The 14210-nt window shown below is 38.3% G+C and overlaps 1 protein-coding gene across 1 annotated transcript; it reads right to left on the bottom strand.

Moving 5' to 3' along the window:
• Nucleotides 1-3877: 3877 nt before the first annotated feature.
• FBXO43 (F-box protein 43) lies at nt 3878-7643 on the bottom strand. Its single transcript, XM_058833190.1, has 4 exons — nt 6166-7643; nt 5212-5314; nt 4217-4396; nt 3878-4126 (listed from the first exon to the last, which is right to left on the bottom strand). The coding sequence occupies exons 1-4, from the start codon at nt 7641-7643 to the stop codon at nt 3878-3880; spliced, it is 2010 nt and encodes a 669-aa protein (XP_058689173.1).
• Between the last annotated feature and the right edge of the window lie 6567 nt (nt 7644-14210).

The following is a 14210-nucleotide window of genomic DNA, read 5'->3' on the forward strand; positions in this document are numbered from 1 at the left end:
GAGGTTACTTTCAATAATTCTATTTTAGAATTTAAACCCACAGCTCTGGCTCAAACAATCATGGTCAGAAAACTAAATTCATTCACTGGGCATTTGTAGGCAATGTCACTCCTCCCACTATAGATCACGTCTGTTTGAAGGGAAATGAGGATTGCAAAAATAAAATTTTCAGCAGCCCAATACTAACCCAAATATTATCTTGAACATTATTCCTCATGTTCCAGAGGGAAAGACAATTCACTCCTCCCTTTCCAACAATCTGTTTTGAGTTGTAAGAAGGAATCTTGAGCTGGCGAATACTTGTGGGCAGGACATTTTAGAATATTCTTGATCATTGTCATTTCTACTCCAGGAGTACTTTTGCATCCTTATCTGTGTTAGCACCTGGCCTCAGGTCTCCAATAATTAATTCATCCCAGTACAAAAAGAAACATGAATCCTTAGATTCCCTGATACTTGCAAGCTCTTTTCTGTTTTAGTTTTGTTGGAAGAGAGGTGGGGTGGGGCATTATTTTGGGGGTTTAGTGGTGGTGTTTCTGTTCTGGGGTGGGCTGTTTGGTTTTGTGTTGTGTGCTTGTTTTTTTAAGAAGAACCTAGGTTCTCCTTTGCTATTTCATCAGTGTCCAGACTCGTAGAGCTTTGTCATATGTGATAGATGCAATATAGAGAAAAAAAACATACTACCAGGGACTCTTTACTGCCACTCTCCTACCCCAAATACTTAATTTCTGTGAATAAAGCAATCATATAATGAAAGTGCTTTAATTCCTTTCACCCAAATTATTAGACACTATTAGATAGCTATCATATACCTTGTATTATGTAGGTAAAGAATAACATATCACTACTTTATTTCTCCTTTGTGTCAAGGAATAAAGCTAATTTTATCTTAAAATGCATTTTTTAAAAAAAAAAAATCATCAATGTCATAGAGAATACATTTACCTAGAGATGAGAAGTCTGGCTTCGCACTTCTCCCACCTCTGGTATAGCAGTGATGATCACAGAAATTTCACTCAGACTGCAGAGCATAGATTACTTCTGTAATCACCACATTACATTTGTGACAGACCCAACTGAGCAAGAGATGTGATTCAAGAAGACATTTTGTGAGATGGATTTAGAAGGGAAAAAAACCCCAATAAATTTCTAAATATGTCAAAAGAGAAAAATGTTTAAAATTGTGAAATAGGACTTAAGTATTTTTTTTCCTTTCAAGCTTCTCCCTGTTGAATGGCTACTGTAGGCATCAAAGAAACCACCTTTAAAAATAAACAATGCCTGTACTAGACCCAATTTACTCTATCCTCTATACTCTTTCAAAATGCTAACACAACTCTTTAATAAATATTCTCAAATGGGAAAGATACTTAATAACTGATTCTTAAATTGAATCTTAGTTCCTATATGGTTTTGCATTCAAAGGTACCTATTTCAGTAATACTTTCAGAAGTATTGAACCCCGTGTATTTCTGGATTGTGCTGCAATACTCCACAGCAGAGGACGAGCTAGATACTCTCACTGCCTATCGTAACTTTCCCATAAATTTCAATAATTAATTTAAAGCCTTTTTTTTAAATTGAGACATTTTAGAGGTATTGGTATTTAGCAAAGGTAACATGCAGTGATGACAATAGCAGTCTGAAGTGTTATGACATGCAGTACTTACTCTGCATTGTGTTTACTATCATCCCCTATTTTATTTGGTAATTCAACAGCAAGAAACAAAACTAATCCAAATTTTTATAAAGATAAATGACATATTCAGAGTCTTGTGCAATATAACTTCTCACCTAGAAAGCCATTCATTTTAACCTTTAACAGAAAGTATTAAGCATTTCTAAAAAAATATAGTTACTTATTGTATACCAAAGGAATAAAGAACAAAGCCAATGGTTCTTTGAAACTAATTAACTTTTAAGTAGACCTTGAACACCTAAAGCTCAAAACAATTAGAGAAATACAAAAACTAAACAAATCAAGTAATTTAACCATTGTCCTTCCTGCTTGCAGTCTCCTCCTCTGTAATGAATGCCATTCTTCCTAAACCAAACCTATATGCACATACATGTATATTCCCTACCTTGCCCCCAAATTCTTTGCCTCAATTGTTCCCTTAGAATAGACTGAGCAGTCTTCAAGTAGCTACCAGTCTAACCCAAGAACAAGGCAAAGACTCAGCAAACACATAAAAGTATGGAATTGAAGTACTGGGACTTCTATTCATGCAATAAATATGATCTTCTGGCAGATATATTGGGTTGATTTCTTCTTTAATGTTTTGATAATAATTAATGCTAAAATTTCCACACCATTTTATTAACCATGTTGTCTCTCCTCCTTCCAAAATGAAATGTGAAACTACTATGCAAAAAATTCAAGAATGGTAAAAGTGCTAACCAAATTACAGATCACAATAGAGATGAGAAATGAGAAGCGATGTTTCTAGAACACCCTGAAGTGAATTATCCTGGTCCATTTGGCTTAAACATCCACAGATAACATAAAAAGAAATAAAGAAAAAAGAATAAGAAAAAAATCTTAGAGATTATTTGCAATTTTTAGACACCAAAAATAAAGGGCTGTGTGAATAAATATTAAAAGGGGCAAATACGAAGCTTACAGTTTACTTGAAAGCTCTTATTTTGGTTTGTTTGGTTTTTTTTTTTAAATCAGACTTTTTAAAATAGCACTGTGTTAAGACTTACCTACAAATAAACACAGTAAAATAACATCATCAAAAATATAATACAAAAGACAACATCAGAGGGAGAGTCTAGAATAAACACTCACTGACAAGTGTTCTGCAAGATGCTTGTGACAAATGAACTCTTTGAAAGGACAAGTAGGACAGTGTAGAAGTCAATTGATGTTACACCTTGATAGAAGTACTGCATCCATTTCTGTCACCTGCATAATTGCTAGGATACCAACCAAAACCACACCCAAATTGTTTGAGGTCCAAGAGACAGATCAAATTAGTTTTCTAGAAGGGATTAGCATATTTAGTTCAAGAGCAAAATATATTAATTTACTTTATTAAATCTAGAGATAGAGTGATTTCTGGATATAGATAATCCTTTAGCTCAAGTAGAAGTGTGAAGGTGACCTCGTATCTGGGAGCTGAAGTCAAGTCAAATTAAGCATAAGGGTAAGATCACAACAGCAAAGATGATGCCACAGGGTTTTTAGATATGCGAATATATAAGGTATGACCTAAAGTTTTCAAAACAAAACTTTGTAAAACTCAGTACAACAGAATATCCACACAGCATCAGTTTAGTTTATAAATTACTATTCTATTGACTTCTGTTACAGAGGCTAAGAGAACAACAAATTAATTATTCCAATAAAAAATTAAGACAGGTAATATATTGGTTTTGACATATCATCATTCATATTAAAAATAGTATTTTTTTGCAAATGTACATAGTGCCCCACTTTGAGACATTTTTAAATTAGTTACGGTAATTTAAAATAAATAAATATGATTTCAAAGACTTTTTTAGAAATAATTTTCTTTAATTTGTCTTTAAGACAAGAATAACATTTTTAAACTTTTATAAGACACTGTAAGCTAAATATTGAAGACTACATTTAAAACACTTTATTTAAAATCAAGATGTTAGTAAGTTCCTACCTACTACACAACAGGTAAAACAAGACAAAATATTTTTTAATGTTCATTTTTTAAAAAACATATATATATACTATGTTAATTAAGCTATATACATGAGAGATTATCTTGGTAAGTCAGCAGGAACAAATGGGATGATACTTTCAAAATGCATACATTCAGGAAGAACAGGAACAAGATTAGGAATTTAGGGGAAGGGGAAAAGGAATTAAATGTAAGGAGTTGCATGCCATACAAATTCAGAGTCTTTTTAAATTTCTTTTGCTTTGGGCACTTCCTGGTGGAGCATCTTTTTTATTCTTCCGTTTTGCAGATAAACTGTTACATTCTTTTGACCCATGGAATGCATGCAGACATAAAATACAGAACTCAAATGCACATGCTTCTCTGCTACATAGTCCTCGTTTCTTTACCAATTGATATTTAGCAGGATATTGACATCTTGGACAGGGTTTTAGCGCTTCATCAGTGAACAGAGTTTTAGCAACCTGTAGCAAGAGACGAGAAAAAAGACCCATTTAGTCTTGTAAATAAAAATGTTATAAAAACTGAAAATTAAGCATTTCTTAGATACCTACTTTCATGTATTCTTCCTGCCTACTAGCTGAATGGGGAACAGAACTGCATCTCCTAGGTGTAAGTTCAGTGTGTGGTGTCTGCAAAATAGGAGTTCTGGCTTGAGCTTGAACAGGCCTTAGAGCAGATCTATTGAGAATATTAAGTCTTGTAGCAGCATCTTCAGCCTTCAATAAGTATTCCTGTTAGTTTATAATTATTTAACAAAAAAAAAAAAAAAAGAGAAAATGAGGATTTTATTTAATTTGGGATTTGCAGCTGAATTTTACTCATTTGGGTTTCTTCTCTCTGCAACAACACATAAGAAAATAAAAAATTATATATGTATATAGCAAGTATTTACCATTAAATGTTTACATTTAGCAAGGGATCAAGAGAGACATCATCAAAAATCAAGTCCCATGAGCAGGGTAAAAAGTCAACTGTCTTTTAGCGCACTCTACTGGTGCTCATGTTTGTGAATTAGGCCATCTCAATTGCAAGTGTGCATGTATCATGTGGAAGATCTGAAAAATACACTGCTGTTAATATGCTTACTTCTCTGGATGCTCCTTAAAAAACCTTCTACATATCCTTCTGATGTTCACAAATACACCATGACACAAGCAGTACTGAAAATAATCAGGAAGTAATCTAGAGCGGGTCCTACAGCACTGCAAATTACAGTGAAATGGACAGTGAGGAACAGCATGGCACAACGATATGAGAAGAGTTTAAAATCTAAAGCTAGAATGAGTCAAGGAAGAGATACTACAAGATTCTCAAGAAAGGGCAGGAGGGGTAAATAAGAGTCTTACATGGTTGAAAGACAAGTACTTAAACTGCAGACAAGTGAAAAGCCATAAGAGCCATTACGTTCTCCTGTTAGAATCCATCACCTACTCATTTTGGAACTGTCTGTCAGTTACCATTCTGTAGCTTTACAAGATGTTTCCTCTTTCCTTCTATCTTCTTTCAGACTTGAAGAAAAAAAAATCACCTTTGAGAACTATCTTACCCGAGCTGCTTCTTTCAGCTGTTTTGTGTACAACTTTCTCCTCTTATCTGCACTTCTGTCTTGTACAATGATTTCTTGCCAGCTTTTGCTTACTTTCCAAATACTAGAACAAATAAAATATTTATCCACTTTCAATTTTTTTCAAGTAGTGCAGAAGTCATGATAGCAAGACTACCTGATAAAGATTTTTACATGGCTTCATATGCTCTTGGTCATTTTACAGACTTCTGCTATAGATTAGTTCATTATTTTGTTATGAAACACAAATCTCCTACCTTACATATCACTGTATAACAGAAGAGTCTAGATAACAACAGCAACATAAATAGCACAGCATATATTTGACTTAAAAATTAATTTTTTCTGCCATATAAGCCACTTACTAAGATTGTTCCTAGTCCCATTTGTGTTAAGAGTACTGAAAACATCTGTGCCCTTATACTTTCATCTATTTGCCCATTCCTGTTGCTAACAACAAAGAAATCAGAGCATTACGTGAAATGTAACAGTTCCTATTGATTAGAAATTAATCTAGATTACTCATGAATCAAAATTCTTTCAGCATCTTTGTGGTTAGAAATAACTGAAGAAATAAAATACACAAGAAAAGTTATAGAAAATGTATTTTGAGTCCTATGCACTACTGGGAACTTGTAACAAGAATAAAATACTTTCTAGGCTTAAAGGATTTCATTAATAGCTTTTAAAATTTACAAGTATTGTGATTTAGTTTTGAGTTTACTGATTTTCCATGTTTGTTTAGCTTTTAAATGTCCCTATTTGTTATTAGGTCTGCACAGAAAGACCTACTTAATTAATGGTGAGAAAACTTTTAATTTTTTTCAGGAACGGACAAATTTTATTGACAACAGACAGTATTCCAGAAGTTATTCTAATTCATTTGCAGAAGCACATCTTTTTCACTTTTTTAGTGTGTGAAACAATAGTACTTACCTGCATAGATTTTCCACTGTCAAAGCATCTAAAACTATAGCAAGAACATGTTTTAAATTTCTATCTTTTAATTCTGTTAAAATATCTAATTTTTCAAGGCCCATTTTCTTGCCAATAAGTCCAGGAAGAACATGATCTAATGCAAATATTTCTGTTCCATCAATATTCTCTGAGATTTGCTTTTGGTGTGATCTTTGTCTTTGCAAGCAAATTTCATGAACTATTTTCAGAGCTGGAGTTCTTGAGAGATCTCCATGACCTATAACCAGGTCTCCACTAGGCTGTTCTTTTAGAACTAATTCATGATCTTCACTGACAAAGTTTCTTTCTTTTGTTAATATATGCATTGAAGTAGGACTGCCATGATTATCTTCTGTCTCTGACTGGGAGCCTAGTTCCCGAAGAGTAGATAACCTTCTGACTCTCTCAAGTTTTCTTGTCTTTCTTTTACTGTCTAAAGTTTTGGGATCTTCTTTGTGCTTTTGGAAGAGCTCTTGGAAGGATCCCTCGTGATCAGACAATGAGTCTCCTGATTTGTCCAAAGGAAGTGAATTATATCCACTATCTTCAGGTGTTGAAAGATCAGGGTCATTTACTACCTTAACAGGGGAAGAGTTTATATCAGATGGTCCAAAGTTCAAGTTCTCTACAGGACTGGTGATAGAAGTCAGGAATTTACCCTCACTGGCCTCAGGTAACACACTGTAAGTAGGAGTCCTAAGCACCCCATCTCTAACACTCATAAGAACATTTTCATTAAATTCGTTAGTGTTACTAGCAGTGACATCCTTCCACTGAATTGGAGATAAACTTTCTGATTCTAACAATAACGGGTCCTTACACTGGGACTCATCTAGCGTAGAAGTCCTTTGTTGTGAAAAGGAAAGCCTCTGTTTTGGAGAGTCAGGGTTAGAGTCCTCAGCTTCTGAAGTGCTAGTTGTCAGAGGTTTGTAACCTTTATCTTTTGGAGAATCTGCAACAGTTTGTGAAAGCTTTTCTTCAGAGCTCAAAACACAAGAGAATATCTTTTTCCTGATGCCTCCCGAAGAATTAGGTTGTCTTTCACAGCATCCTACAGTTGTGCCAGCTTCAACAGTCTTGGGTAAAAGCAGCCTCCTACGTAGTGAGGAGCCTTTTCTACTCGATTTAGGAGTTTCAAAAAAATCCACACTTCTATTTGTTTCTCTTTGTTCTGATAAGGAGATAGAATTCAACTCTTTTTCAATAGATAGTGACCTGGGAAAGAAGGCACTTGGATGCATGCACTCAGAATGCTCCTGTAGCAAGGATACACTTGTTAAACTCGGTGCTTCTTCAAGTTCTGCATCGGGATCTTTTACTGACTCGTTGCATCTGCTGTCCAGAAGTGCTGGAGTGTAACACGTGTCTTTAAAATTTGAGTATTTAAAGTTGCTCCTGGGAGACGTTAATCTATTTCTTTTAAGAATATTGAATCCCACTGGATGACTGTCTGACATCTTCTGCTTGACACTTCAACTTTGTAAATGAAAATACCAATGTTGTTTCTGAAACAAACAAAAACGGTCACCATAACCCCTCAGATTAGACAGAAAGCCTTGTGTAAATCTGTCAAGATCATCAATCAATCATAACAAAAGTATTGTCATTTGTCTCGGTAGAAACAGTGCTTATACACAAACACAAAAGTAGGTAGTTAGAATGAGTGATTTAAAATGCATATTATGCTGTGAGGCAAATCAAACATATATCCAAGTTAGCTAATTGACCTGGGAGTCCTCATCTGTGGAAATGCACTTCAAATAAGCAACACAGCAATTAGAGGCTCAGTGGTGCTGAAACTGGCAACAAAACTCCCCAACATTCCAGTAGAGCCAAGATTTTCATTAGCACTGTTACTGGTTCATCCAGCAACTAACAGCTCAGTACTCAAAAATGAGCAGAAGTTTTGGTAATAGGCAAATCTAGACAAAAGGCATTTTCTCCTTGAGTAAAATAAAAGGATTCATCGTGAAGTTACAAGTCTACAAGTCTCCCTATTATTTAGATCACTAGAGTCCCCCAGAGGGAATCAATTTGACCTATAGTTACAAAGTAAAAAGTGCTTTATTGCCTTAACATTTAAATATTATTTTGTAAAGAAGCTCTCTACTTTTGGTCATCTCTAAGGGTAAACAGTGTTCTGAAGGCTTACATTTTCAGGAAAATGACTGACTATACACACACCAAGTACGTAGAATTTAAGAGCTACTATAGATTTTCCTAGAAAGGTTAGAAGGGGCTGATGCACACACTTAAATAAAAGATGTGGAAACAGGCTTATTTTCACCACTCATACACTGCAGAGTTTCTCTACCCTAACCATAGTGGCATTAGGTCACTGCTTTCTACATGCAATAACAGTACAAAAGATGTTATGGCTAATGCTGTGAGAGGGCTGTTCTCACAGACACCCAACAGCTCACATCAGCGCTGCAAGGCTCAAGGGTTTGAATCTGCGCCTTTTACTGTGGTATATTGCTGGCCTCCAGAGCTGATATTCTGCAACATAAAGCCTAGAATTAGCAACTTAACTTTCAAAATTGAAGTACGAATATTTAAAGGTGCCTTCAGCCCAAACTACTAAGGTATTGCTAATATCTCAACTGTCCTGTCTTAGTCTAGCCCTAAGCTACCAAATTCAAGCAATGGGAGCACAAACTTACTGAGAGAGGTGAGGCAGAACTATTCTTTGATAATCTTGGGTCATTAATTAGCATTTTTTTACCTATATGGAAGTCACTTTTTAAGATGATTGAAATATTTTAGAAAATTCTTTGTTTTATTTTCTTCTGTAAGAAGACAGCAACAAGAGAAGCTCAAAAGGAAAAGGATGTTAAACAGCAGACTAACACCTTGGCATAAAGACACACAATCTTGCTAATATCAGTATGAAATCAAACAGATTTAAACAAAATCCACATACATAATGGAGAAAAACTCTTCTATCAAAGACAGGTATGTGAAAATAATTCCAAGACAACAACAAACTGAAGTTTGGCATGCTTCTTTCCCTTCTTCATTTACCTCTACAAGTACCTTACTTTCCTGTTTGTTTTCTGTCTCTGCTTTCATCTTGTTCCCTGTTTTACACAATGAAAGCACACATAGGAAACACAAGGGCATAGCTTTAAGCTAGTGTTTAATGAATAAGATTACTTCTTTGCTACTGCAGTTCCAAGTCCAAACAGCATTTAATGTTTCATCTGCATCACTTCTCCATGTTTTAGTAGACCTGAAAGTACTGATATCCCCAACAGTGGATCCTGGGCCCACTAAAGTTCAATTTCTTCATCAGTGACTCATATGAAGGGTCAGATGCCTCTTCAGCAAGTTCACTGGTGGCACAAAGCTGGGAAGAGTAGCCAATACCCCAGAGGGCTGTGCAGCCCTTCAGAAGGACCTGGACAGGCTGGAGAGATGGACAGAGAAAAACCCATATGAAACTCAAAGGCAAATGTGGCTCCCGCACCTGGTGAGGAACACCAGGAACCTGTCCAGGATTGGGGCTGATCTGCTGGGAAGCAGTTATGTGGAGAAGGTCCTGGTAGACAACAAAATGTCCATGAGCCAGCAGTGTGCCCAAGAAAGCCAAGGGTACCCTGTGGTGCATTAAGAAAAGCATTGCCAGCTGGTCAAGGGAGATGATCCTGACCCTCTGCTCAGCCCTGTTGAGGCCTCACCTGAAGTACTGTGTATAGTTCAGAGCTTTCCAGTTCAAGAAGGACAAAGAAATACTGGAGAGAGTCCAGCAGAACTGTGGAGATGATTAGGGGATTGGAACACCCCAGTTATGAGGAAAGGCTGAGGAAGCTGGGCCTGTGTAGCCTGGAGAAGAGACCTTATCAATGTCTATCAGTATCTGGAGGGAGGGTATCAAAAAGGATGCAGCCAGGTTCTTCCTGGTGATTCCAAGTGGTAGCACAAGAGGCAATGGGCATTAACTAGTGCATAGAAAGTTCTACCTGAACATGAGAAAAAGTTCTTTACTGTGAGGATGACATAACACTGGAAGAGGCTGCCCAAAGAGCTCATGGGGTCTCCTTCTCTGGAGATATTCAAAAGCCATTTGGACACAATCCTGAGCAATGTTCTTTGAAGGCCCTACTCAAGCAGGAAAGTTGGACCAGATGATCAGTTGTCTCTTCCAGTCTTACACATTCTGTGATTCCATGGTTTTAGGCAATAGGCTGAAAAGGCTTCGTCATGAACCAAAAAATATTTTTTTTCCTATACTTTTAAAGGTATGAAATCTCTGTGAAGCACACTGCTACACTTCAGTCAATTATTCATGCTATAAGCAAAGGACCACATGAGCATAGCTCTTCTTTTTGTAAGAAGACAAAGACCTATAAGAAATCTGGTCATAACAAAGGGGTTATTATCTTCACCAGTCTACAAGAAGAATAGAGGCTTCATTTTTATGCTGAATTTTGGAAAACAGCAGTTAGTTAGCAAATGTTGCCAATAGATGTTTTTTCCAAAAATGTTGATAGACAGATTTACACTGAATTCTAGAGACAGCTGTTTAAAATCTCAATATCACCAAAAAAACCCTCAAACAACCAAAAAATGAAAAAACCCACAAAAGACCAAAACCAACCAATCACATACCCACAATTACCTTTAAAAATATTAGTATTTCCCTTAAATACATTCCAACTAACCACACATTTAACAAAATCCCAAAGGCTTCCAGGCTTAGAAAATTAACTTTCAGGCACATGCCGAAGAAACAACAGAAGGAAAACCTCATGCTTGCAGTTTCATTCCCAGGCATTCTATGGGACAACTGAGAATAGAAAAAATTAAAATATTACAGTATAAAAGAAGCTAAGCAAACTTGTGTCTCAAGTAACATAAAAATCACGCCAAAACAAGATTTTGCAGCTATAAGGGAGGTCAGAATAGCAGAATTAAAGAAATGTTGGTAACTCTAGTACAAGCCGAATATAATGCTGTACAGAGGCCAGCGTCCGGCAGGGGGAGTTTGTGAGCTCACTGCATTGATCAGGAGGTTAGAAAATATTGCAGGATAATATAAATAAAATTGCCATTTGACACTGAGTGAACAGTGGTCGTCCATTAAGCTTCAATTCACCTATTTTCTATACTTCATTCTATACCTTTCCATACATTCATACATTTTTACACTTATTTTTACTTTACCCCCTACCCCACAATTTTGAGACCTCACATGGAGTATTGCCTTCAGCCCTGAGGCCTCCAAAATAAGGGCATGGACATGTCAGAGCGAGTCCTGAAGAGGAACATGAAAATAATCAGAGGGTGGAGCACCTCTGCTTGAAGACAGTCTGAGACAGTGGGGGTTGCTCAGCCTGGAGAAGAGAAGCCTTCAGGGAAAAATAATTGTAGCATTTCAGTACCAAATGGGTAGTGAAAAAAACCAGAGAGGGACTTTCAAAAAGCACATTTGGTGATAAAACAAGGTAGTAAGGGCTTTAAACTGAAAGAAGGAAAGTTAGGTTAGATGTTAGGAAGAAATTTTTCACTATGGGGGCAACAAGACACTGGAACAGGCTGCCCAGGGAAGTCAGGGAAGCTCCATCACTAACTGTTCAAGGTCACGTTGGACGTGGCTCAGAACAACCTGATCTAGTAGAAGGTGTCCCTGCCCATGGAAGGGGCTCAGAACTGGATGATCTGAAACATCCCTGACAACCCAAACCATTCTATGATTTACAGAAAACCCCAGTATACACCTCAAACTAGTATATTTTTTTTTTCCAAAATGTATTACTTGTACAAATTAAGCTTTAATTCAACACAAGGTCTCATTTTACAAATACAGAAGGAAAAGCCTTTCAGAGGTGCTGAACATTTCTCATAATAGAAAAAGATTCTATTCATAAGAGATGCCTAACAAAGCCTCTTATAACAACTACTTTTTATAAACACTTCTTTTTCTATCATGAGAATTTCATCTACTAAATTTGAGCCATAACACCACACCTTTTTCATCTGGGGATCTTTAACTAGTTCTTGAAAATTCTCTTAACCTTGTTTAAGATGTCATCAAACAGATGTGCAGAGAAGAAAAGTCTGGTCACACCACCAGTGTGTTTCAGAGGAAGAAACAAAATCCCTATCTACTAAGAATAGATTTATGTGCTCTGTGCATGTCTCATATTTATTATTAATTTTGTACTTCTGAAATCAATTTACAAATAAACTGCAAACTTTCTGGGAGTTTACTGAACAAAAGAACTCATATTCAGAGACCCAAACTAAATTTAGGGCAGGATTCACAGATTTAGACAAGGAATATTTTCTAGCAAGTTTAGTCTTACCAAGCACCCTAAAGAGGTAAGAATGTTGGCTACTAGAAGGCAATGTAAATGGTGCCTCCATCTTAGACATAAAGTCTAGGATGGAGTCACACCTGCTCCTAATAATTTTATTCCTCAGTAATAAACAAAGAACACTTATGCATTAAACAAGATATTTTCTGCCTTTTTTAAAATCACTGTTCACCACTGCTAACAAAGCAGATAAAGTCTTGGTGATACAGAAGTATTTTCTCTGTTATTTAAACAGATATGGTTTCTGTAGTAAAACAGACTGCTCTTTGACCCCAGAGTCATTGATGTCTTCAAAGGTAATAATACTGAGGACAACACAGACAAGTCCTATCTGCATGATGTGGGCCACTTACCCTAATTTGTGAAGCAAATCAAGACCTTCCAATGCAAAGACGCTGTATTCAAAGTATTGCTTACCCCTAGTGGAAACCTGAAGTGAGAAAGGATGTGAAGAGAGAGGTGCAAGAGAAACATTACCCAGCTGAGACAGTTTTCAGTCCACGTATATATATGTGTTATCAGCAACGCCTAATTACCCAGCGATGGTGATAATTGAGATGTAGCTGAGGACCAGCACCCAAGCGTCTCTCAGTCACCTAGGATGCCGGACACGAGCAAAGCAACCGCTTCGCCCTCTCCTCTGGCAAATCAGTAGGCACAGGAGCAGAGCCTGGAGGGCGCCCTACCACCGGTGCAGCTGATGCGGCGGCGGGGCACCCCTAGCAGGGCTGGAGGCGAGGAGCAGGAGCGAAGGCGGGCTGGAGGAACTTCAGCAGCTCCCGCAGCCCGGCCCCGGACCCGTTGCCCTTGGCGAGGAGCCGCTTCGCCTCTCCCCACCCACACCGGCCCCTCGCGTGCGGCCGCCGCCGCTTTCCCTCGCTCGGGTTTGAACTACCCGCCCTCACCAACCGCTGCCTCCCCGCCCCCTCCGCGCTCAGCTCCGGCCGGGAGCCTGAGGGGACCTGGAGTGCCCAGCCCGCTCCCCGGGGACGTGAGGGAACACCGGCGAGGCTTGCCCCGCTCCTCACGCTTTATACTTCAGCCCCGCGGCCCCCGCCGCACCCAGTGCCCTGTTAAAGCTCCCTGAGTCGTTTCTGCCCCTGCCCTGCTTCTCCTGAGGCGCCCAGCGAGGGTGAGGTTTTCCCGCCTCTGCCAGAGCCCGCTCCGCTCCCTACGGCGGAGGGGAATGGGGGGCGGAGGCGCAGGGGCGCCGGCGCTAAGGGGTGGCTCAGGGGTGCCTGGGGCAGTCACAGTTAATAGTCCTTATCTGCAACACAGCCTTTAACCTTGGGTTATAAGGGTGCTAGTTAATTTGAGTTAATTAGCACCTTTTTACCCGTTAGCCTAGGACTAAAACAGTCACAGAGCGTTTGTCAAGTATATAGCCTTCAAAGCAGTCGGGTGGCGGATCCCCGACTCCAGCATCGCGCAGGTTGTCTTCGAGTCTCCCCAGGCACTTTTTTGCCCAGAGAATCCAAGAAGGACCATTCTCCCCGGCTACAGTGTACAGCACATTTTTTCACACCTTGTCCTGTCGTGAATGGCCTAAGGGCTACTTCTGTTTAATTTGTTAAAAAGCTTGTAGTTATTCAGAGCCTGGCGCCTGGGTCTAATAAGAACCTTTTGCTCTTGGTTTAATAAACCAGCTCCCGGCTTAAGTAGCGTAACCCCTGTTCGTGGCGTCTGGCAACTTCTCAGCGTTCC

This window comes from Poecile atricapillus, chromosome 2 (assembly GCF_030490865.1).
Source record: "Poecile atricapillus isolate bPoeAtr1 chromosome 2, bPoeAtr1.hap1, whole genome shotgun sequence".
Classification (NCBI taxonomy): domain Eukaryota; kingdom Metazoa; phylum Chordata; class Aves; order Passeriformes; family Paridae; genus Poecile; species Poecile atricapillus.

Coding starts and splice junctions, on each gene's coding strand:
- FBXO43 (XM_058833190.1), bottom strand. CDS start 7,643: ATGTCAGACAGTCATCCAGTGGGATTCAATATTCTTAAAAGAAATAGA. Junction 4,397..5,211: donor AGCTGAAAGAAGCAGCTCGG/GTAAGATAGTTC, acceptor ATAAACTAACAG/GAATACTTATTGAAGGCTGA. Junction 4,127..4,216: donor GGCAGGAAGAATACATGAAA/GTAGGTATCTAA, acceptor CTCTTGCTACAG/GTTGCTAAAACTCTGTTCAC.